The sequence below is a fragment of the Myotis daubentonii genome, chromosome 13, assembly GCF_963259705.1.
Source record: "Myotis daubentonii chromosome 13, mMyoDau2.1, whole genome shotgun sequence".
In the NCBI taxonomy this organism is placed as follows: domain Eukaryota; kingdom Metazoa; phylum Chordata; class Mammalia; order Chiroptera; family Vespertilionidae; genus Myotis; species Myotis daubentonii.
This window is the reverse complement of record NC_081852.1, coordinates 42961789-42986983: the sequence shown is the minus strand read 5'-3', so window position 1 is coordinate 42986983 and position 25195 is coordinate 42961789. Positions and strand designations below refer to the sequence as shown.

At 43.6% G+C, this 25195-nt stretch overlaps 1 protein-coding gene across 16 annotated transcripts in view; it reads right to left on the bottom strand.

Annotated features, from left to right (window-relative positions):
- Nucleotides 1-1701: 1701 nt before the first annotated feature.
- The window catches only part of LCOR (ligand dependent nuclear receptor corepressor), a 121589-nt gene continuing 98095 nt past the window's right edge, over nucleotides 1702-25195 (bottom strand). For all 16 annotated transcript variants that reach the window (XM_059660944.1, XM_059660947.1, XM_059660943.1 and 13 more), the window contains one exon: nucleotides 1702-16988. In XM_059660944.1, coding sequence (XP_059516927.1) covers nucleotides 12659-16988 — 4330 coding nt within the window. In that variant the 3' untranslated portion in view covers nucleotides 1702-12658. The remainder of the gene's footprint in view (nucleotides 16989-25195) is intronic.

Below are 25195 nucleotides of genomic sequence, written 5' to 3'. Positions count from 1 at the left end.
GTGGGCAGTGACAGTAACTGCAGTGCCTCTAACACATTCGGGATTTGGGAGGAAATGTGAGGAACCAGTCAGGTCCAAGAGAGAAAATGGGTTAAAACAGGTTTATGAGCCCAAGTGTCTGGAGTGGGCAGCCCGGTACCCGTCAGTCAAGGGGGCACACACCCTCTGGGCTGTCACTTGCGTGGCCACTTCCGAGGAAGCAGCAGGTACAGACCGTTTCCTGCAGAAGGAAAGGGGCGAGTGGTAGCTGACAGTGGGGGGCGGTGACCTCAAGGGCATGTTCCCCAACCGACTGGTTCCAGCTGGTTCTGACCAGGCACTAATTGTTCAGGGCTTCCTGACCTTTTTTAAAAGAGAAGCCAGAAATCAATTTTTATGTGAACACTCATCGTTTCACAAGCTTAAGAAAATCAACCACCAAAAAACCATGGGCTAAAAATAAGACACATTTATGGGCACCAGTGTGCAACCTTGGAGTTCAAGGAAAATAAGAGGCAAGTTTCAGAGTTAGAAGGACAGCCCCTGCCTGGCCAGTGTTGCTCAGTGGTTGAGCGTCGACCCATGAACCAGGAGGTCACGGTTCGATTCCTGGTCAGGGCACCTGCCCTGGTTGTGGGCTCGATCCCCAGCAAGAGGCAGCCGATCAACGATTCTCTCTCATCATTGATGTTTCTCTATCCCTCTCCCTTCCTCTCTCTGAAATAAATAAAACCTTCTTTTTTCTTTTTTTAAATTTAAAGGGACATCCCCGTCCCAGGGAACGCACACTGCAGGGCTTGGTGGGGGTGGAGGCAGCTGACAAGTTCTCCGACGTGGTGATAATGTATCTCTATTATCCCTACACCCCGAGCCAGTGTGCACCTCTTGGTCACATTCTAGCTTTTCTACCACAGGAGGGTCCTGGAGGAAAGGAGGTCTATTTTAACAATGAAAAGTTCTCATCTGGAACAAGATAATTCTCCAAACGTAAACTGAGAAGGGGTTGGCGCAGCTGCCAGCATATTTCCACTGGGTGTGGTTGGGCATGTCCATGGCCACGGTCAGATGAACTGGTCACTGAAACCATGGCTGATTCCACAGGAACCCCTGGCCCACTGGATCCTCAGCCAGGTCCATCTCAAGGAGACTTGAAAGAATATAACGAAACAGGTCGTGAGGCAAGTAAATGGAAAGGTTTCCTGCCATCTTTCCGGCACACCCCAACACGGGCTACAGAGACTGTGGACCCCCCCGGTGGCTGTGTGTATCACCCCTTATTGCAAGCTGCTTACCTGAGGTCAGGAGCCTGCGGAACCCCAGTGCCCCTGCCTCTCAGGATGCAGCACCTTGATCGGCTGCCTCCCGCACAGCACCTACTGGGGATGGAGCCCACAACCCAGGCATGTATCCTGGCTGGGAAGCGAAACTCCTGGTTCATGGGTCAACGCTCAACCACTGAGCCACAGCAGCCAGCAGGGGATGTCCTCTTAACTCTGGCACCTTCCCAACGCCACCATGGGAATTCCCAAGGACCCTCCCACCGTGTTTTCTTTTGCCTGAAGTCAGGCATTACTCACAATGACCACGGATCCAGCCACCAGTGTCCCTTTAAGCCCAACACGACATGGGGGTCGAAGCAGAAGTATTGCTTTTTGGTTCCTTTTGGCCACTCATCAGCTTTGCTTATGCATCGGTACCTCTTCAGTGACTACACAAACACGCTTTAATATCAAAGAAGTTTAATACGCTGCAATAAAATAGGCGCCTAGAAAAAGCTCATGGGATAGATGTCCAGGTTAGAGTAATCCCTCCCACACATCCTCTAGCTCCACACCCCACCCCTCAAACCAAACAAGAAAATCTGAAACAACCAAGGAAATCCTTCCAAGCTTGGGTTTCAGTGAGGACCCTTCACCAATAACAAGAACACAGTTTCCTACGTGGCCTAATAGGAAAGCAAAACACAGAAGCACACGAAGTCCACAAGATTTCAATATTTAGACTTGGTACATATTCAAAGTTAAAATAACTCCAACTTTTATAGCTATACATATTGTTTTAAAGCAACTTAATATATTTTAAAATTTCATATATACACTCTCAAAGGTTCTTCAGGTGAGGTATGTAAACATTGTCTAATGAAAAATTTTCAATGTTTCAAACCAACAAATTCACAGCATACATTGAATTTTCATCCATAAACAACACAGTATTTCCCTACACTCTCTAACATAGTGGACATCCAGGCCCAAGAGATACACGCTGGCCCTCTGATAACCCTTTGCAGAATTTCTCATCTCAGGAGCACACGCTCGGGACGGGGAAGGGGCGGGGCCCTCGGAGACTCTCTCCCTGGGCATCTGGATCACTGGCTAAGACTCACAAGACGGCAAAAAGGAGCACATCTGAACAACTACAAGACTGACCTTGGCAATGACAAAACGGGGAGGAACCAGAAAGACCTTTAAAGGAACGGTAGAGATTCATCTTAGAACTCCCTGGATCCACAGCCGGATCGGCAGCCCTCGCCCGGGATTCATCTGAAGGGCCCTGAAGAGAATAAACCACCACGGCACCTGAGCTTCAGTTACATTGCGTGGGCCCCCGGCCCCTCGAAGGCATGAACTCTGGCCTGAAGTAGGACCCTGGGCTGTGCTTTTCATACAGGTTGGGTTGCATTTCTTAATATCGTGATGCATATGGGAGAATAATGCCATGAGTTTATCAAGACCACTAACGCCTGCACACAGGCACGGGCCAATGACCTTGGAGGAGCTCCATTTTGAAAACTACGTGTTCCCTGAGGGTAAACAGCAGGCTTCTATTGAGATTAAGTGAGGCTAGAAAGGGGATTATTTATTACAGAGCAATAAGACTTGGGGCACCTCAGGCCAGAATTCTATTGTACTCTCACGTCATCTACAACGCCCCCGCCCCGCCCTCCCACCACATGAAGTAGTCACCTTCCCAATGATACAACGTAGGTCAGTTTCTTTCCTCTTGCTGGCTTTTTGGCTCAGCAATGGAAAGTTTTATCCTAATGCACCCACTTCAAATCTAAAAAACACTAGTGAAAAATTCCAAACACCATCATAAATACAAAAGAGAAGACATATTCCAAAAGCCTACAAAACTACATTATTCTATTCATGGTTATTTGGGTGTGGGGTATTTTTTGTAAAAGTTTAGGACGGTCACTAGGAGAGGCTGCTGAACAGCTTCGACACCTGTGGAACTGGGCATGCCGGGAGACCCGGAGGAGCGGCTGCCCTCTGCACTCACCAAAAAGGTTGAACCCCAGAGAGAAGGGGGCTCCAGACATTTCAAACCCAGGCACGGAGGAGGGTTCCAGAAACTGGGCCAGCTTCTCAACGTAGGTCAGATATAGTTAAAGGACTTCAAATCGGCCATTTAAATTTCTAATGTAAATGGTTCTTACTTTTACTCTATCGCCAAATGAGCTTTGCCTCAACTAGATGCTGGAAACCCTTACAAATTCATGGAAAATGGACACTTTTTCCATCTCTATGCCCAATTTTTGATGTCTGGTGCTGGCAGATTTCTCACCCATTCCTGGAGTTCTGTGACTGGAAGGAGCGTGCAGACAAACAGAAGCAAATATTCAAGTACAGCAACCTCTCAGGCCAAGGCAAGAGCTGTTCTACCCCCACCCTATCCTCTGAGACAAGGCCCACACGGAGCCGGAATAAATGTTATTACCTAGGATCTTATTGCTTAGAGGCAACACATCAGAAAGAACACCTGGAAATCTGCTCTGCAGATCTGGGACTGACCACTGACCAGTTTATCACACACACACACACACACACATATAATACATAACATAACCAGATGAGAAAAGGGGGCAGTTAAAGCTTGGATTTGATGTAACATTACAGATCAAATGCCCCAAACAGCTCTCAACCTGCTGGTTTTTTGTTCTTTCTCCATGTGTGAATTGTGTTATGAAAGGAAGTCCACTGCTCAAAATATATTCTTCTACAATACTACATGCAAACCGACATCACTCCAAACATGAATCTGTATACAGCACACATAATAAATATTTTTAAAAAACTATTTACAGCATCACTTCCTGTGAACATTGAAATGCAAGCAAAATTTATTTCTTCCTGCAAAAGATAAAAAAAGTTTTGACTGTCTAGTTCAGTACTAAATTCCCTGGCACCTAGTTACCCATTCACATTTCATCTTAAAATCAGATTTGCTTACAAATAGTATCATAGAAAAAACAAACATTCTCCAGCATTACTGTTCAAGTGTCCTCCTCATTTGTTTGGAAAAGACAAAGGGAAGCCATAAGTAAGACAGGATTCAAATGGATGACAAAATCCCCTGTGGTCCAGTCCCAAGCTGCCGTCCTCAATCCAACAGAATGAGACTCATGACTCAGCAGAAGTGCCCAGGAATGGGGCACAGGGGAGAGGAAATGACCAGAAAGCATCGGTTCCGTCATGTCTAGGGGTGCTCTGAATTGCAGACCAGGACTCCTGAGAAGTAAAGTTGCACACATCTTAGAACAGATGGTTTTGTCCTGTAGCCATAGGTGGGGTGGGGCGGGCCCACATCACAGATGCTTGCTGAGATTGGGGGGGGGGGGGAGAAGGGGAGGGGTAGAGAAGAGGGAGGGGGGAGAAAAGGGGGAAAGCCAAGTTGCTCATGAGTACTGTCAAGGTGTGAAAGAAAACATGCTTATCCCCCATGGTTCAGGGGGCGGGAACAGGTGTCTTTCACAAACACGAGAAAGACTGAAATACAGCTTAATGCTTTCTTTAGGCAACAAGTGGTTTCTCCATATCCCACAGGTATGGGTTTGGATTTCCTTGGGGTTACAACTAAGGCTCATTTCCCTGCACAGGCTGCTAAAGTGAACGTACCAACCATGTATGCAAAAGGCGGGCTGCTTGGGGCTAGCCCTGACGCCACACCCGGGGCAGCCATACCGATGGTGGGAGACCCACTTTGTTCTGGGATAGAGTGACAGTGGGGGATGCACGCAGGGTTCCCAACCCATGTGCCATCTGCCCCAAAACAGGGAGGGTTCCGACCTTTCTGCCTTCACTGTGTTGTGTGGGGGTTCAATGGCTGAGCACGGTAGTAGCTGGGGAGGACGGGTGGCTAGAAAGAACACTTTTTTGGAAAGCCCTTTTGACAGTTAAATTTTTTTTGCTAAAATAAATACTTTCTATAGAAACATTTGAACAGGAAAATATCACTACTTACACAGTGAAATAAATTCCACAGTGGTGTGTATAAATAGGCGCTATAGATGCATTTGAAACACTACCACAGTCTCCTAGATCTAGTATGAAGAATGCAGAAACCACTGGTGAAACTAATAACCTTAAGCTATAGTGGCTCTAAAACTAATCTCGACCTGTGGTATACATATTCAAAATTATGCAAATCTTGTCTGTTTAGCATCTCTTCCACAAACTAGCTCCTAACCACTACAGCTTTAGCTACAAGACATGAGGTGTAGATGATAGAAAACAATGGGGTGAAGAAGTTGACAATTTTAATAGCATCTGGGCCCCAATGGCTAAATATTAAAAGAAAAATAAAGTTATGAGAGAGAAAAATGCTCCTGATATGACCTCTAAATGCTCAGTGAAGTGCCTGGAAGTGGGAGACTTCCTGGAGAAGCCGCCCCCTGAAAGGGGCTGGTGGCAGAAGCAGGAGAGGGAAGAGACAAAGATGCCACAGGCGGCTCCTCATGATGAGGTGAGTCAGGCCTGACTGGGTGGCTTCGCTGGCCCAGAGAGCCCTGAACTTCCGTCTAAAGCTGCTGACATGCTGGTATTCTTAAGAGCTGGGGATGGGTGGTCTGGGTGCAAGGTTCCAAGCAGCAAAGACCATGCATTTATGTCCACAATGACCCATCTCGGGGAGCGAGAAACGTGCAAGTGTACTGCACAGGAAGAGGGCTCCACGGGGTAGAATGGACTCGCCCTGTGCTTGCCGGGGAGGCACCATCCTCACTTTAGGTGCACTGGGAACCCCCTCTGTGTTGAGCCCTGCCACAGAGGAACGTTTCTCCAGAGTCCAGTTTGCCCGACTCACACATGACAAAGACCGGGTGCTTTCAGTTTAAGATTTCGTACTTCAACTACGCGTCCTTGTAGATAAGGCTGTATGTCTACAATTCCACAAATAGTCAATCAACAAAAGAGGGGGTGTTTTCTCGTTCTTTAAAAGAAATTTTTTTAATTGATTTTAGAGAGAAGGGAGAGGGAGAAAGAGAAACACCAATGTGAGAGTGGAACAGATTGGCTGCATCCTACACCCCCCCTAGTGGGGTTGAAGCCCGCAATCCAGGAATGTGCCCTGACCGGAAATCGAACGGGCAACCTTTTGGTGCACGGGATGATGCCCAGGGCTTCTTGTTCTTTAACACACAAGCATTACTCGGGGATAATGTGAAACAGCAGCCATGTGCTAAGATGAACTCACAAGATACCCTGAAATCCAAAAGGAAAGAGATGCTGCAGTGCTGGACTATATGAAAAAAATAAGCATGTACCTAACAGGCCACACAATTTGATCTTGAGCGACATATTGCAAAGGTCATAAAACCTTTTCTGTAAAGGGTCAGGTAGTAAATATTTTGTATTTAGGCTGTCGGGGTCCATATGGTCTCTATTATTAATATATATATATATATATATACATATATATATATATAGTATTAATATGTATTGTGTATGTGTGTGTATGTATGTATGTGTGTGTGTGTGTGTATATATATATATATATATATATATATATATATATTTGTTGTTTTTTGGTTAATCCTCACCTAAGGATATTTTTCCATTGATATTTTTTAGAGAGAGTGGAAGAGAGAGGGAAAGACTGAGGGATATATCGGTGTGAGAGAAACACATTGGTTGCCTCCTGAATGCGCCCCAACCAGGACCTAGGCCAGGGAGGAGCCTGCAACCAAAGTATGTGCCCTTGCCCAGAACCAAACCCAGGACCCTTCGGTCTGCAGGCCAATGCTCTATCCACTGAGCCAAACCAGCTAGGGCATTAATATATTTTTTAAATAACCATTTTAAAAAAAGCAAAATGCACTCTCCCAATCTCTGGCATATTATACAACCACGAGTGTGTAGTTGTTTCTTTTAATGGGAAGCCCACACTTCACATGGCTCACCTACTGAGTTCCTTGTGTTAAATGGAATGGTCCCCGAAAGGCAAGAGGGCCTGTGTGTCATTGTGCTCAGCAGACGAACAGAACTGAAGGATGGAGCAACGGATGGCTCTGAAATTCAGAGCGTCAACCACTAGCACTGAGAAAAGGAAGATCAGACAGAGGGATGGTAATGGACCAGACCAACTTCAGCTCAATTCCAAGGACAAAAGCATGAGCAAGGATACCCTCTGCCAAGTGCCCAAGGTGGTCCCCAGTCCCCAGCACAGCCTGACAAAGCTCTGAGCCTGAAGTAGCATCAGAGCTCTGGTTTTCGACCTGAATATGACTTATTATTAAAGAAGTCAGACCATCAAAGTTTTCCAATCCATCTACTGTAGAACAGAGTAGTATGTTTTGATGTTTCAAGGGAAGAATTATATATACATTTTTAAATATATTTTTGATTTCAGAGAGGGAGGGAGAGGAGAGATAGAAACATCAGTGATGAGAGAGAATCATTGATCAGCTGCCTCTCGCACACCCTGCACTGGGGACTGAGCCCACAACCTGGGCATGTGCCCGGATCAGGAATCTAACCATGACTTCCTGGTTCATAGTTGATGCTCAACCACTGAGCCTAGCCAGGCTCAAGGGATGAATTATATTAATAGCTGTCTCAAAGGCTTCCCAATTCTGCTGTTTTAAATACAAATATCTTTTTATTCTTCCCCCCTGACGACATGCACAGGGAATACTAACCATGATATGATGTACATAATAAACATGATTTCTTACTCACATTTTTTATTTGTTGGCTTGTCTTTAATAAAATTAATTTGAAAGAAGAGTATGGGATTGGGGGGAAAAATCAGTGCCAATAGTTTTATTTTCCTAGAAGCTGGCCCAAAATATTACATGATCAACAATGCTTTGGGTTTGTGATTGGTCTTTGTTTCCCCTCTGTGAAGACTTTTTCCATATGAATGTGAGGTTCAGAAAACTGAACATCATCTAATGCAGTCTCAACGAATTTGGAAAGAAATAAAATCTTGACTTACTTTAAAAATAAATAAGAAGTGAGGCTGGTGTCAGGTCTATGATAGTGAAATGAGCCCTGGCCGGTTTATCTCAGTGGTTAGAGCATCAGCCCACAAGACCCAAGGGTTGCAGGTTCGATTCCTGGTCAAGGGCCCATACCTCAATTGCAGGTTTGATCCCTGGCCCAGGTTGTGTGTGTGGGAGGCAATCAGTTGATGTGAGATCGATGTTTCTCTATCTGACCACCTCCTCCCTGACTTTCTCTCTAAGGATCATCGGAAAGGATATCCTGGGATGAGGATTGGGAAGAAAAAGTGAAATGAGGCCCAGGCCTCATAATTTTAGAATTCCTATTTGCTCACAGGCTGACTCTATAGGCCGTCTCGTTTTGGTTACTGTGATGGGTGATTCTAAGAAGGAAGATATGAGGCTAAGGTAGCTCAAGTTTCAGGAGATGGTATTCAATGTGCTAAAGCAATGATGTAACCTGTCTCTTCTGTTGCAAGAAGAAATTTAAAAATGTAAAGGAAGAATAAAGCTGAGGTAAGATAAGGAGGAGCAGGAAAGAAGTGGACAGAGGGAAAGAGGCAGAAGAAAGGAGAAGATACATCAGGGAAGGTTGTTCCTGGAAAAGGATTATTTTCTCAAGCAAGGCTGGCAAACTTTTTCTTAAAGGTCCAGACAGTAAGTATTTCAGGCTGTGTAGGCCACATGGTCTCTGTTGCAGCTCCTCAACTCTGCTGGAATGCAGCTGCAGACAACCCAGACACAAATGGGCGTAGCTTTGTTCCAATAAACTTTTATTTACAAAAGAAGAACCAGCCCACGTTCTGCAGACTTGATAAATTGTTTCTAAGCCAACAGAGAGCCTTAAAACCGAAAGGACTGGGTGTGGCTCCTGGGCCAGCATCTTGGGAAATGCCAGCCCAGTCCCAGGGACGATGACAACACCGGCCTGTTGATGGTGACACCAGAGCCTCGCCAGCCTGCATCACATAGCAGTCCTTTCCTACCAGGCTCTTAGCTCCACTCATCAACAGGAACGCTGCCCCTCATGAGTGACAACTCCCGCCCTCACCACAGACTCCATCACAAGGCAGGACAGAGACCCAAATTCAATTCAAAGTAACTGTCTGGAAGTGTTGTTTTGATGACCTGTCTGAACAGGGAGAGATTCACCTGCCCCGAGTGTGTGATGTGTAGAGGATTCATGAAAAGTACCGCATATGTGAAGGGATGACTAACTGCACCTCTCTATCTACATCACCTCAGCAGCAATGAGGCATGGAAGCCACAGCTCATGATTATTTCTTTAAGGTAAGGCCCATGTAGAAGTCTTTAATGAAATACAGACACAAAAGAACTGGCTACCTCAGGGATCGAAGGGGCCAGCAACTGCAGATGAACAGATGCTAATAACATTCCTATCTAGGAAAGCTCAAGAGCAGAACCAAGGAGCACGGCCTTCCTGCTGCACTACATGCCTGAGGAAGTGCGGGGGTGAGGCTCAGGGCGTCCTCCCAGGCCCAGGGAGCCTCACGGGACGGAAGATGTGTCTGCAGAAGAGGACCCAGCTCTGGGTGGAGCTTCAGTGGTGCTTCCCGGCATCTCCCAGCTTCCCCAAAAGCGAAGAGATACTATCAGTGGTCTCTGGGCATCCACTTGGGCTCCATTAGGACAATCACTTCACTGAGCTCAGGCCCAGAAGCAGAATTTCCTTCTGATCTGGAATCTAGAATGTGGGACAGACTGACTTTGCATCTGGTGGCAAGCCATACTGTGGCAATGGCTATGAGAAGGAGGTCTTTGCAAGAGAGGGGGGACAAGGGGAGACTTGAGTCAACATCAAAGCCTGGGCTTGGAGGTATCTGGGGGACAGCATCGGCTTTAAGCGTAAAAAGGCCTTCTGGAGACAGTCCTCAAATTAATTAATTTTCTTTCTTTCTTTCTTAGCAAAATTAACTGAATCAGCAAAAACAAGATTCAACAAATACAAAAATAATTCTAAACTTTTAATCTCATAATTATGCAGAATCCCAGTCTATTTAAGTGTAGTCACTACTATAGTGTAAGTTGATTTTAAAGATGATCCACTGCATTAAGTGTATAAATAAATACATACACACACATTGGTAACTTTTCTCAAATGCTTTTTAGAATGGGAGAGAAGGCTATTATCTTGAAGTGAACTTTTACAAAAGAAAAAGAATGTAGAAAAGTAATGGAATGAATTATAAATCTGGAACTGGAATAGTTCCACCCACCTACTGCCTCACACCTCTCTCTAACATAATGCAAGCACCCTTCCAAGGTCATCTATGTGCAGCTAAGGGGGCATCTTGAACGCATGTACAGGAATCCGCACACCTGACATCGGCAAACCTCAGCTATAAGTCACCACAAAAACAATATCCAGTGACGACTCTACATAAAGATTTTTTTAAACGTTAAAACCACTTTTTAAAGATTAAATGAACTTACTCAAAACATATTAATGCTTTTGTGCAACTTAATGCTGAGAAAGGGTTGCCAACATACACACTCAGCAGTTTCATTAACATAGGTAGCTCTTCATTGGCCATAGTCAAAGATATATATATATATATATAAAAAAATTGAGACTTATGGGATAGAGGAGACATTAGGAAAAAAAATCACGGCTTCACTGAAGATATGCTTCACTATCTATGAAATTCAATACAACTCTCCATTTCCCATGAATCAAATGCTTTTTTCCAGGCCTATCCAATCATCAGAAGTTTTCATTGTACATAAACAGCAAGCCTTTTACAGATTGGATAGAAGGCCTGTTTTATCATGATCTAAACAAACTAAAGCATAAAAAAAGTCCATCTGGGTTTATCTAAACTGGTCTGAAACAATCTAAATGGAACAATTTTTAATAGAAAGGACAGAGCAGCAGCTGTCCTTTTAAGCCTGTGTTGGTGACAGAGCATGTTTGAGAAACTGGTTGAGGCTTTAACAACTAGGCCTTTTTACAGAATGGCCCAATGGAAATGTTGAGTACACACGGTGTTATAATGGAGCAATGTCATAGGCACCAAGGTAAAGCCAATGCACCCGTTTGAGGCTTCACCTGGGAAAGGCAAACATGATCAATTACAAATACTGCAGCTCTCACTTTTGAGCCTGACATGGCCAAGGCAGGAGTGATACTACAAGCATGAACTATGAGTACGGTGCTAACCAATCAGAATGGACCCCATTCTAAACTTGTACTTCCACATGAACATTAGCTTGGGTGCAGGCCATGTGGGGCCACTATAAGATACTGGAGCTGCTTCCTCCAACTGCAAGTCTGCTGTGGCCTTTACATAACTCTGTGCTCTTTTGACCTTTCTGAGCCCAGTGCCAGAATGGTTTGCAGGATGTTCACAGAAAGCCTTGGCACCCAGTTCACGAATCCCCTAGCACAGAGCATGGGGAAGAAAGAATTTACTGTGGAACTGGGGTTAGGAGACATTTGTGGCCAATAGCCAGAGGCAAATGTACCCAAATGCACATGCACACACACTCTTAAACTTTTCTACTACTGGAAATAACATTTTGGCTCTTTTTGAATATGGAAGTACTCAGGGTAAAAAAGAAAATTAGCATAGTCACTTTCATCCTAATTGGCAAATTACAGCTATAAGCGGGGGTGGGGGAACTTTGTTAGAGTGCTAGCAAGCTCAAGGCCCAAAATGAAAATGATGGTAAGGACAAGTATTGCAAATAATTTTTAGAGGTCATAAACCAAAATCAATACCTGGTAACATACCTTTTGTCTCATGGGCACATAATTTAGAATCCATTTTTTTTTCAAATGACAAAAGATCAAAGGTAGGAGTGACCTATAATGAATATGATTTTTAAAAAAGGGGTAACAGAAATACTAATCTTTTACAACAATTATAAATGCCCTCTGCATTCTCCACATACCATAAAAATGATTTGGTTTAGCTTTCAAATATCATTTAAACAGACAAACCAGACAGAGAGGGAAGTTCACTGCTGGGGTTGTAGAGAGGAGCATCTGCTCACGTACAGACTGCAGGGAGCTGCTGGAAAGCTACTTTATGTGCATGACGGTGGTCTTCTCGGCTACAGTACAAGTGCTTGTGCATCAAGTATAAAATACAAGCCTTTATCACATAGATCAGCTTTTTAGCTTTTGTAAATTTTAAACACAAAAGGGATAAATAAGGCACTGTACTTTTAAAAACTACAACTGCTTGGTTCCAAGTTTAAAACCCAAGGAACAACCAGAATATAATATATAACTTCCCTTACTCAGCCTCGGAGAAAGACTGCAAGCTTCCTTCTCCACCTGAGATGCATTTTCTGGCATCTTAAATTGTGGTGTTCTCCATTAACTGCAGGTTTGAAAGGCTTGATAAGCTTATAAAAGCGGATTTAGTTAATGCAAAATAAAGGGTTCCTTCTATAGAACAGCTTTACTCTTGGCTGCCACCCCTCGGATCACTTGGCGTCCAGCCGCTGCCGTTTGCTGTGGGAAGCGTCCAGCTTTGCCTTCAGCTTTCGCTTTCTCTGGGCTGCACTGTTCTCCGGGGTTTTCATCAAGGGTCTGGCCCCAGCCTTGCCGCTGTTCTGCTTCCTGCTGGCGGCTTTCTGTGGCCTTGAAGAGGATTCATTTGCGCCTTTTTGCTTTGCAGGTTTAGTCACTGTCTCTGAGGCGGGGGACGGGGGAGGTCTTTTGTTCGTGTTCTCTTTTTCTTTCCTGAAGGGAGGGCAGCTCTTCCCAGAGGACTTTTTAGGGATCTTCACTTTATTTTCTTTCAAAGATGTCTTTTTGGGCAGGTGGCTGACTCTGTCCCTGGCGGCTGGCTTCTTGGCGGCAGGGGTTTTGGTGGCTCCATCGATACGTTTTTCTTTGCTGGCTTTCATCACCGGTCCCTTGTCCTTTCTGTCCTGAGCGCTGCCACCTTCGGTCCTCTTGCGTTTATTCTGAACTTCTGCTTTCGGCAAGATTTCAGACATCTGCTTCCCTTTCCTTCCCTTTGTTCCATCAGCACGCTTGGGTTTAATGGGAAACCCGTAGGCATCCACCTGCAGGGCATGCCTGGGGGACATCAGAGGGTGGATGCACACACTTTTACAACTCTGTTTACCTTCCACAGCCAGACCAAAAGGGCTTTCCTTTTTCTCGTTCTTGATCAAGCGCTGCTGAGCTCTGAGCTTTCCTCGAATATTGGAATACTTTCTAAGGATCCGGGTACTGGCTGGAGTAGGTGAGCTCGTAGAAGGATGGCTATTTCTACCTTCCCTGACTGCCTCTTTTCTGTCTTCAGAACTGGGGCCACGGCTGACGTCACTGCCATTCTCTGGCTCCACTTGGTCAGGATTCTCGCGGAATTTGGCCCAGAGCTTCTGCATTTTCCAGTTGTTCTTTGCAGGAGTAGCTCCGGGAAATTTCTTCAAGTGTTTTTTCAAGCGTTCGGCCTGCAGTGAGCTGGGGTACAGGCTGGAAGGTGAGTACTTCTGAAGAGGATGCTTGACAGGAGGTGTGTCTCCCGGAAGACGAGTGTTGAGCTTCTTCACGATCACCAGAGACCGGGTTTCAGTTGTCTCTAAGAACCATTTACAAACATTAGATAATTTAAAGTTTGTCATAAACAGCATCTGCACAGGAGAAAATTTTTGAGCTTCCAATGGACCCTTACATTTCCGTGACCTTTTCTTGCTTTTCCAAATCTCCTTTAGCTTATCCGACCTGTTCCTTGCTCTTGGTGTTGGCTGGCCTTCTTTCTCCAGCTGGATCCAGCCTTTCTGAACTTTCATGTATTGGGCATTGAAGTTGGCGATGAGCTCTTGGTTTTCCTCCTCGGCACACCATTCCATAAACTTGGGCTGGTCGTCGACCACTGCTTCCCCATCATCCTCATCTATGGGATCTCCACTCTCTGAAGCTTCATCGTCCTTGGGTACTGGGTTTTCTTGTGCTGCTTCCTTTTCTGAAGTCATTTTTGTGGTATCCAAGGAGTCCAGAGAATGAGCATGTCTCAGGTTGTAGTTCGAAGACGTCTGCCTCGTGAGCCTTGGTACCCATTTTGAGGGCCCAGCATCATCATCACTTCCACTGCTTGACAACGCGAGCACGATGGATGGCTCATCATGATCATCACCTTTATGCTGGTCGTTCGCACTGTCCATCTCACTGACAACCTCCTCCACGTCTTGTGCAGGAACAGGTCCTGGCTTCTCTTCTGACTGCTCTGGGAAAGGACATGGAACACTTTCTAAGAGGTCACAGGCATTTTTCTCACCTAACTTAGACTGGACATAGATTTCCAGTCTCTCTCCAGGCAGGGGCTGGCCAACTGTGGTAATAGGATCACTGTTGGGGAAAATATCTCCTTCATCTTTTTTGGCCTCTTTTGCCAGCATGTTTTTAAAAGTCTGCCTAGTGATGATCCCACCTTCTTCACCCTCCTGCTCAGCATCCTTCTCAGAGGGATTTTCATTGACATATGGGTTTTCGGTGTCATCCATAGCTTTTGGGTGGAGACCCTCGGTCAGAAAGTCCTCCGGTGTTGTTCCACCAGGGTACTCTTCTTTTTCAGAACATTCTGCACCAGGATTTTTAGAAACCTTGACCTCAGGGCAAGCAGAGGAAGAATCTGAGCTTTGATTTCTTAGGTCCTTATCGGCAGAGGAAGAATCTGAAAGTTGACTTCTTAGGCACCTATCTGAGGCCTCAGGACATTTTTTACCCTTTTTCTTCTTGTCCGAGTTCTCTTCAGGTGAGTCAATGGTTTGTTCACACATATCTTTTTCTGAAGGATGTTTTCTATCATCACCTTCTTCCTCTAATTTTCCTGTACTACTTGCTGCCTTACTTTCCTCAATGTCACTGGGGTTTTTCTTAGTCAAAGTGCTGCTTTCCTTGGAGAGCGGGTCGGAATCCAGCTCCTGGGCATCTTCAGTCTCGGTCTCAGGACTGATGCTTTGTTCCTCCTCAGCCTTTCCCAGGCTCGCAGGAGGCTCCAAGCTCACGGGGGCACTTTGATTTTCTGAGCACAGAGGACTTTCTGCCCTTCTGACTGTTTTAGGAGAAGAACTAGGCCTAGACACAACATCTGCTCTGTCTCCCTCAGAAAAGATCTCAGTAGAGGGAACCAGGGGACAGTCTTCAGGTTCACTTGTCTCCTTTGCGTCAGGCAGTTCAGCTGGGCATTGGTCTCGTTCAGGGGAAGCTATCCCACCTGCTGTGGGAGCTGCAACCATGGAGCTGCCTTCGGGCATGGCCTCTTCCGGAAGGTGAGCTGGGAGAGGCCATGCCAGGCTGGAGGCTGTTGCTTCCTCTGACCTTGGGGAGCTGGTTGGATTGGGTTGGTTCACTGTGGGGCAAACCTCAGGCTCTTGAGATTTCTTCTCAGATGAAACATTGCTGTCTCCTTCCTTGGGGGAGGTTATTTCTTCACTAGGCTCTTCAGTGTTGTCCTCTCTGGGAAGCTGCACATCCACCGTAGGTCTCTGGGCTGAAATGATGAGGGTCTGTTTGGGAGTGACCACTGCCTCTGATGCCAGTGTCGAGCAGCTTGGTTTTTCTTGGGAGTGTAAGTTTCTGGCCAGTGTGCGAACAGTCGGCAGCTCGCAACAATCACCATTGAAAAAGTATCCTCGAGTACTTTTTCTAGCTGTTTTCCGAGAAGACAACATCGATCTCTGATTCTCAAAGTGGCATTCTGTTATTGGCTGACTGATATAAACGACATCACATTGGTTATCATAATCATTTATCCTCAGCCCTGATGCCCTTTTACTCTTCCGAGCTGTCTTGATGGAGGCTGATAACATCTTGGTTCGAGAGTGTCCATTGGATGCTTTGTGCACAGCTGGCATGGGGCTGGGGGCTAACCAACCATCTTTGGAATGATCATACTGGCCCTTATCGCTGGGATGCAAATGGTAACCCACCTTATTTCTTCCTAGTGAGTGAAGATGGTTCTCTTGCTTTGGCCTTGAATCTTGTTCACTTGCCTCTAAATCCTGGCGCAAAGGCATTCTGGAGCTACATTGTAAAGTATTCTCTTTGTCAGCAGTTCTAGACGAATTCCCTGTAAACCCCGAGTCCCAAGCCTCTTCTGATAAAGCTCTGAATGAATGTCTTTGAGAAACAATACAGTTGCTGTTCTCCTCACTAGTCTCAGTTGCCGATTTTCCTGCAACCAGACTTTCTACTAAAGCTGAACTCTGCATATGGTCTTTACCATCCTCACATACTTTCACATTTGTGTCTTGCTCCTGTCCAGTGGTTTGCCCCTCCACGCTCTCAGAGGTGTGATGGAGGTTGAACGGGGAAGAATTAGATGTACTAAGGTATCCCAGAGTGGAACTATCCGTTGAACTCCCAGAATTAGGTTTAGTGGTTGGAAGTTCAGAGGGATCTTTCTGTATATTAGTCAAGGCATTCTCTCTTCCATCTACAGAGTTCGTCTCGGGAGGAGGCTCCTTCAGGGCCTTTTCTGCCAAGGGTAGAGGACTGTGAGAGCCTGATGAGTCTATCAAATCTACAGAATGAGGAGACTTCATATCGAGACACAGAGCATCATTTTCCTTATGTCTGGTGCCTAGCTGGGCACAGCCAGCATTGCAAGTGGATGCATCCATTGTTCCAGAATCAGAATGTTGTAGGTCCTCGGTGTCTGGCTGAGATTCGGTGTACAGATCGTTCAGAACACGAATGAACTGCTTCTGATGATGAGTGCACAATTTGACCATAAACTTCTCCAGGGGGGACTTCGACTGATTGTTAGAATCTACTGCTATTGCCTCTGTTGCGTTCTCACTAGATAGACAAAGAGAAAGAAGGAATTAGAATGGTCATTCTCCAAAGAACCATTTTTACATTTTGAAATTCACCAGATGTTACTCATGTTGTAAAGAGAGTGAACACTGTTGCCAAAACTCCTTCTAAATGCCTATATACTTTTGCTTCAATAAATCAATCTTTAACTAATTAAGCATAAGGCTGTTCTACTCTCAATTTTTAGTGACAACATCCTTCATACTTTTTTAAGTGATCATTCACAAATAATTTTTATCTTCTAAAGAAGAAATATTGAAAATAAATCTTTTTTCAAAAAATTAAATTTTGGTCACATTATTAACTCATTAGTCAATATATACTTTTGTTTTAGATCTGGGTACTACTGTGAAGTAATTATTGCTTTATAAGTCCACAAAACTGACAAAAATTAAGGTACATTACATTACAAATCTTGGTGTAGAAATACTTTGAGAAATTATAGTTTTAATATGGTTTCTCAGCATGACCAATTGGCTAGACTTTCTAATTCTGCAAATAATAATGCAGGAACCCTCTACCCCTTTCCTGGGGCATGGATGAACTGAGATCAGTAATTTCACATTTCATACACATTGAAAAATGGAATGACAAGCCATTCCTGATTCCTGGCCTCTAAGTGAGAAAACAGATGTGAAATGACATTGTAAGCTGTAGGGCTTTGTCAGTGCAAGACGGTATTATGTCTTTAGTCAAACCCCAACTGTGGCATTGTCTTAGACCAGCCGTGGGCAAACTACGGCCGGCGGGCGGGATCCGGCCAGTTTGAAATGAATAAAACTAAAAAAAAAAGACCGTACCCTTTTATGTAATGATGTTTACTTTGAATATATATTAGTTCACACAAACACTCCATCCATGCTTTTGTTCCGGCCCTCCGGTCCAGTTTAAGAACCCATTGTGGCCCTCGAGTCAAAAAGTTTGCCCACCCCTGTCTTAGACCTTCAATAACTATTTATAATAATCCACAGGGAAGTCATTTTACATTAAAGAACCCCTTTCACACTTTATAAGTCATCCGGGACAATTCTTAGAGTTTAACCTGGACAGTGGGGGCAGCAGGAAAGGACCATACAAGGTTCAAAACAGGCTAAAGGCAATTCCTGGCTAGACAGCCAAGGGTCTGCAAGAGTGGCTCAGTGTTTCTGGATGTCTGGGTCTTACTAAGCCCATGCAGCTGGAGTGCTCCAATGCTCTGGAGTTTTATACAATCTCTCAATCTCTCTCTCTCTCTAGATTACATTTCTTCAGGAGCCTATTATCTGACTTTTTATGTAACATGGCAGAGCACTGAGGGCAGCTTAATAAACGTGCTGAACAGATGTTGTTTGATAATATCTCCAAGGTAACTCTTTTCTTCAATCTGTGACATGAGGTGCCTTATAGGAAGGCTTACCCTAGCCAACCTACGCCAGCCTCCTACTTCCCCATCCTCCTCTGGCCTCTGAAGCAGTAGGGCTTTATTGAAAAGAGCACAGATTGTGGAATCTGAAAAACTTACATTCTACTTCTCACTCTGACATTTACTATTTACAGAATCTGGGGCAAATTAACCTTTCTGAACTTGGTTTCTTCGTCGGTAAATTGCACCTGAATATCCGTATTTCAAAGGATTGTTGTGAGATATTAGATAATGAACATAAAGCACAAAGCACCAAAAGCAGGTCTCCATTTTAGTTTCTCTGTTCCTGACTCAGGGAGATTTTAGGACCAAGTGGTGAAAAGTTGCTGACACACGTCTAAATACCGAACGAAATGAAATCAAGAAACTATTGGTGAAATCTGTTGTTAAAACTTTTACAAGCAAAAAGGTTAGCCTGTGTTTTATGTTCACAACTAGCAAGAGAGCACTTTTCTTCAGCAGTTCCATGGATATCTGAACGGGTCTATGTTAGGCTCCGGGTTAGATGGGCATGTCTTGGAAAATGCCTACCTCAAACTTGAAACTGATCATGGAATTGTGAGTAAACCACAAAAAAATATTATTACAGAAATATTATCACAGGTGTAGGGGATGGTAAACTTTAAAGTACATGGTGGCAATGGGGCAACATTCTAACAAAAAGAAGAAAAGCAACTACAAAAACTCATTGGGCAGTATTCCTATGATACGTGTATTTTCCTTTCCATATATTGTCCTTCAGGAGAAAGTTTTTAAAAGGCAACAGCTAGAAGGGCAACAGGAAGAGTTTCCTCCTGCTGTGTAAGAATGGCAATAACCTCCTTCCCTCAGAACAGGCGAGACACCAATGACACCCTCAGGTGGGGGACTATTAAGTCATGCCAACTCTAGGACTCAACGAGATGCACACAGGAGCTTAACTCCTCATGCAGCTGCAGACTTTGCAGCTGGAGGAACAGTCAGAGGGTCCCTGCCGAAGGACCCCACCCAGAAGGTACCAACAGTATCCTAGTAATACAAGCATATAAATATATTTTTATATTTATATAAAAATAACGCAATAAAGCAAGTGTCACAATATAGCAAGTCCTAATTATTTTGTTGGTGGAGGGTCTTGCCTTCAGTTGGTAAAAACAAAAAACAAAAAAGCACAATATTTGTGAAGCGCAATAAAATGAAGTATGCCTGTATTTGTTACAGGGTATAGCACTGTGAGATAGTGGAGAGTAGTCACCACTTCTGGTTGTGTGATCTTGGTCAAAACACTTTACCATTTTGGTTAACCTGCCCCATCTACCACATAGAATTTCTACAAAGAAAAGCCTGCAAAGTTTATACCAATATCAGTTATCATCGTCAGACAATCACATTAAATATGCTTCAGTAAAAATAACTTAGAGATCAGGAATGCACATTAACATTTCCTTACAAGTTCATTCCCAATTTAAATGAATTTTCTGTTTTCCCTTCAAGTATCAAATATTTTAAAAATTTTAAATCTTTTTGATGGAAGTTTTAAAAAGTATATCCTCCTCTGAACACAATTTAGTCCATCTTAATGACTCAGGGTCATTACCATGTACACTATTATTAAAGTTAGTCATGCTTTTTATTATTCTAAAATGAACTACATTGGTAGTTTTGGGGGCTACTCAATTGAGTGAGTTTGTCTGCCGAAATACAGAAAAGCCACAGTGGCAGTCTGTATTTTATGAAAATCTTTCTTCTTACTGGGTTCCAAATAGAAGCTGTGTGTAGGAGCCCTACTCATACCTTTTGTAGAATACCTCTGCTCACTGTAAGCAAAAATAAATAGGCTCGGAATGAAGGTTTGAGGAATAGTTTTATATGTAAAGTATGTGGATTTTCTAACAACAATTTCAACTGCTCAGAGGCCTTTATCCCTCAGTTTTTGGTTCTTGGATGTGTTTCTGATGTTTCTGAATACGTGACTACACATAAGTGGGATTTTCTACCTTTTCAATGCATCAAAGGTACTCTAAATGCATTTTAGCAATACACAAAGAAGGCAAAAAGGTTGGTAACAGTGTATGAGATAGATAAAGAAATACCCTGGAATCTTATTGTAGGAAAAACTGAAGAGAAATGGTTGTTCCCAACTCAAAAAGCATAGTCATCACCAAGTTTGTGAAAATCTTTGGGACACTGACTTATGCCTGAGATTGCTCTGGAAGCAGGCTGTAGCACTTGGGATGAACAGAACAATACGCCTGAGATTAATTAAATCAAGGCATGTACCCAGTAAGAGAACAGAGTGCTCTGAAGAAAACTGAGGAAGTATTTTCTTCTAAAGTGATGCTCACATAAAATAAAAAACTGAATAAGCCTCAAATGATCTAACTTCCTTTAAGGTTGTAAGACTTGGATCTGCTGCTGTTGCATATTTCAATAATTTAATAGTGCTTCAATATTTAGTTATTCCAAAGACCCTTGCAACCAACCCTGAAGCAATGGCTGTGGCAATGTGGCTCAGACCACAGGTAGGTATGAACTAAACTGCAGGGTCATAGTAAGGGGAGGTGGTGTCTTCACAACCAAGGCATTAGTACCCACTGAACTCTGTCTACCCTGGAACACTGCAGTGCAGCACTTGGATGCTGAAACACAGCACCAGAAAGGCGGGCACAGGCAACACCAGCCTTAAGAGGCATTTACAGCAGTGGTTTAGGGAAGCTCAGGAGATAAAAATATTAAAGTTGCAAATGGCAACCTGGCTAGAGAGAAAGAGACTTCAACGAAGGGTTATTTGCATGTGTGTTTTCTTGGTAGAAAGGATCAGGGCTGATGTACTAGTGAACCACAGGTCATCAGAGCAAGCCATAGGATGCTCCTTAACAGTTACACCCTTGGCTACCACAAAGCGATCCCACCTGGAGCGACTGCACGTGTTCCTGAAATCCTATGCCATAATGGTTTCATAAAATTCACTGGCAATTATAAGGGGTCTTGCATACTTATTCTGTAATTTGTATCTTTTACTGACTCAATTTGTCTCTTTGTCTTAGCTTTCCAAGCAGATGTAAGCTATATGTGTGTACATAGGGACCACATTTCTGGTTTTCTCTTAGCAAGAAAGAAGGGGGGAGAGAGGGGAGCATCAAGGATGCCTCTGGGTTTTCTTCCTGGGCAGCACCATTTAGTGAGATAGGAACAAAGGCAATGGAGCTGGCGGCTGGTGATTGGTGGGGTGCGTTGTGTCTGATGGGTTCTGTTCTGTACACACTGAGTGACAGTGTTTCTAAGATTTTGAATCTGAGATGTCTGGTTGGCAACTGGACACACAGGCAGAGCCCGCTAGTAGCTTCAACTGGGCCTGAAAACCTTGACGTTAATACTAACCATGTCATTCAGTGGCCCTGCCATAATAGCTAACTTTATAACTATAGTAATAAAATCACTTTTGACTGTGCCTCTGCATTATCCAGATTCCTACCTTGATATTTCTCTAGAAATATTCTCAATAGTTTTAGATGAATTTTAATTTCATCTCATTTGAATATTAATTTTAAAAATTAACCTCAATTCCTGAAGTTTAATTCTATCACAATTTTTTTCATGTTTAAACAATGGGTGCTAGCCAGTTGTGCCCTAGTTTTAAACAGTTAGTCTTTACCTTTGCTTCTAGTTATTTAATTTTTCCAATAGCCTTGGGCCTTTAGTAGAGCCAAAAGGTATCATTTACCCTGATGTAGAATCCTCGGTATAGGCAGTAAGCAGGGAAAGTAGAGAGGGTGAGTTTCTGTCCCGCAGACCATTCACTCAATCAGCCACAGGGGAAGCCCTATGTTTTAGTTCAGTGTTATAGTCAACACCACAGCATGTCCCTCACATCTGACTATATCAGATCTTTATAAGAATAATTCATCACAAATTTTGAAATCATTTGTTTGAGTTCATGTTTTTTCCGCTCAAAAACAGAACTCTCTGTAAGAGTTAAGTGAGTTATTTATGAATCAGAAATTACTTTACCACCACTACTGAAGAGCAGTAAGATTCTAGGGTCTGGTAAATGGGAGAAAGGGCTGTGGGAAGAGGGGAACTTGATTTCTGACTACCTGGACTAGTTTTGAGTTTCTTATGGTGAGTAATGGCCTTCATGACCTTACAATGTCAAATTCTTAAGGGTGTGGTAAAAGGATAAGATAATATTCATAAAAACTTTGAAAGGCATAGTTTAAGAATGATGTTATTTCACAATCCTATCTTTAATGATTTACTCAGTGATGTTTTTCTAGATCAGAGGTTAGACACAGAAGAACTCACCTACTTTGTCAATAATGCAATACTTAAATTACCCCGAGGAAAGCATTCCTGTGGTTAATATAAATGGTGGATCATCAACACTTATGTTATTTAGGGTAAAACACAGATAAAATAGAGATGTGGCAGAGAGCTGAAACGACAATTTTAAGAGTCGAATTTGGGTTTGGTAGATTCAGGTAGTCAATATCTGTTCTTTACCAATAAAACTGCTTGATGGCAAAACATATTCTTCTTGACTAAAAAAGATCAGTAGAGACAGTGAAGGATATTTGGATGGGAGCTAGTCTTAGTAGCAGGAAAAGGTAGTTGCAGTAAACGAGAAGGGGAGAGAAAGCTAGAGAATACATTAGACAGAGTAGACCCAAAGTCAAGAGCTGTAAATCTGGCTTAAGTCTTCTCTTTAAATATAAGAAAACATAAACATAAAAATGCGTCATCAGCCCCTCTTCAAGGCAATAAATGTTATTTAGTGTTTTGTGTTTTTTTTGCCAAACAGTAATCTGAAATTATGTTCTCTAATTCCTTACTTCTGATTCTTTTAAATAAGCACCAAAAATGTTAAATGTATTCAAGGGCCTGAATAAGTCTGCTGACAAGTCTTTGCCCTACACTGGGAAATGCATCTACCCTTGGGGGGAGGGTTCAGAGGCCGTGAAAGACATGGAATTTTGAACCAGATGGCATACATTTAAAAAATTATAGTTGTTGGAAGTGAGGGGGGGGGGGATATCCCTAAGTGATATAACCCTAAGTGATATAACTAAGTACTAAGTGATATAAACTAAGTAATAATTTAAGTACCTAAATTATTAATCTAATGAGTATTATAAGAATTCTTAGAAAACACTGAAATATTCTTTAAGAAATAAGATAATGATTTCAGACAAAGGGGACAGACCTCTGCCCAGGGCTGAATTGAACAGAAAAAGAGTATCTATTACTAGCCTGCCTAAGTTAGTGGAACCTAACAGATTAAAGAGAGATCTGGATGTTAAAGGCATAACTGGCATAAGGTCAGGCTTACATGGGAGCTCATGACAAGCTAGTAAGACTGGCGTGTGTGTGTGCACGCGCCAGGTAGGGGATTAAAAATCTATGTTGTTCTTTGGGGGAAACTTCCCTTTAATTCCCAATTTAAATGACAAGGACCATGATAGACTAAAATAATATCACTGCTTAAGCAGAATATAGAGGTGCTCACTGTCTAAGCGAGAGAAAACACACCATATCACATGCTCTTTTAAAGACGGTGGAGGGAAAGAAACATTTGCCAAGGTCTAATAGAGGCCAAGGACTGCACAATTTCCCTGGAGTGGGACTGAGAGAAGTCAGAGTCCAGGCAAGATTCCCATTGCAACGGGAATGCACTTGTTTTGAAATAATAACGATGATGACAATAAAAATAAACTCAAACAAAAACCCACACCACCACCTTGCAGGGCAGTGTGTATGCAGGAGGGGTGAGGGGGACCTAAAGGAGGCATGGGGAACATAAACCAACAAAAAGACATTTAATAGTCAAATATTCCTAGTTTCTCTTAGGGCAGCTAGCAGATTATATATCTAAATATGCAGATATTTGATAGCATCCTGAATTTTTCATGATTTTATGGGATCTTTTTGAGGTTCTTCATCTCCATTCTTGAAACCATACTAATCTGTGGCATGATCCTTAAAAGTGGCAAGTTCTACCCATGTTGTCCTATAGTAAAATCACTTAAAACTGATACAATGATGGCACTTTTAAGAAATAACTATAATTAAAGGACCCAGACCACCACTTTATAAAACATAAAACATTAAAAGGATTCCTAGGATACCTTCTCAAGATTTAATATTATTTCCCATTTGTTCACCTCATTTATGCTAGAGGATACACACACACACACACACACACACACACACACACACACACACATAAAAGACAAACATGCAAATTGACCGTACCTTCGCTATGCCTTAAGCCATGCCCACCAGCCAATCAGAGTGACTATATGCAAATTAACCCAACCAGGATGGCGGCCGTCAGCCACAGAGCTGGAGCAAGCAGAAGGCTTGGTTGCCCCAGTGATGGAGGAAGCCAACTTCCCGCCTGCCGCGGCTGGCTCTGAGCTCCACTCAAAGCAACAAAGTTTCAATTATAGAAGGTAAATAAACCCCAGATACCTGCTGTCAGCCAGCCATGGCCATGGAGCTGGAGTGAGCAGGAGGCTTCCCGCCCGCCTGCCCTGGCCAGCTCTGAGCTCCTCTCAAGGCTACAAAGTTTCAATTGTAGAAGGTAAATAAATCCCAGAATAAAAAGAAAAAAAAAGAAAAAAAGGAGAGGCTGGGAGCTTCTGTCGCTGCGGGGGGGGGGGGGGGGGTGGCCAGTCTAAAAACGGCCCTCAGCCCCTCACCCAGACTGGTCAGGCACCCCAATGGGGACCCCCCACCCTAAAGGGGATGTGGCCAGCCTGAAAACAGCCATCAGCCCCTCACCCAGGCTGGCCAAACCTCCATGGAG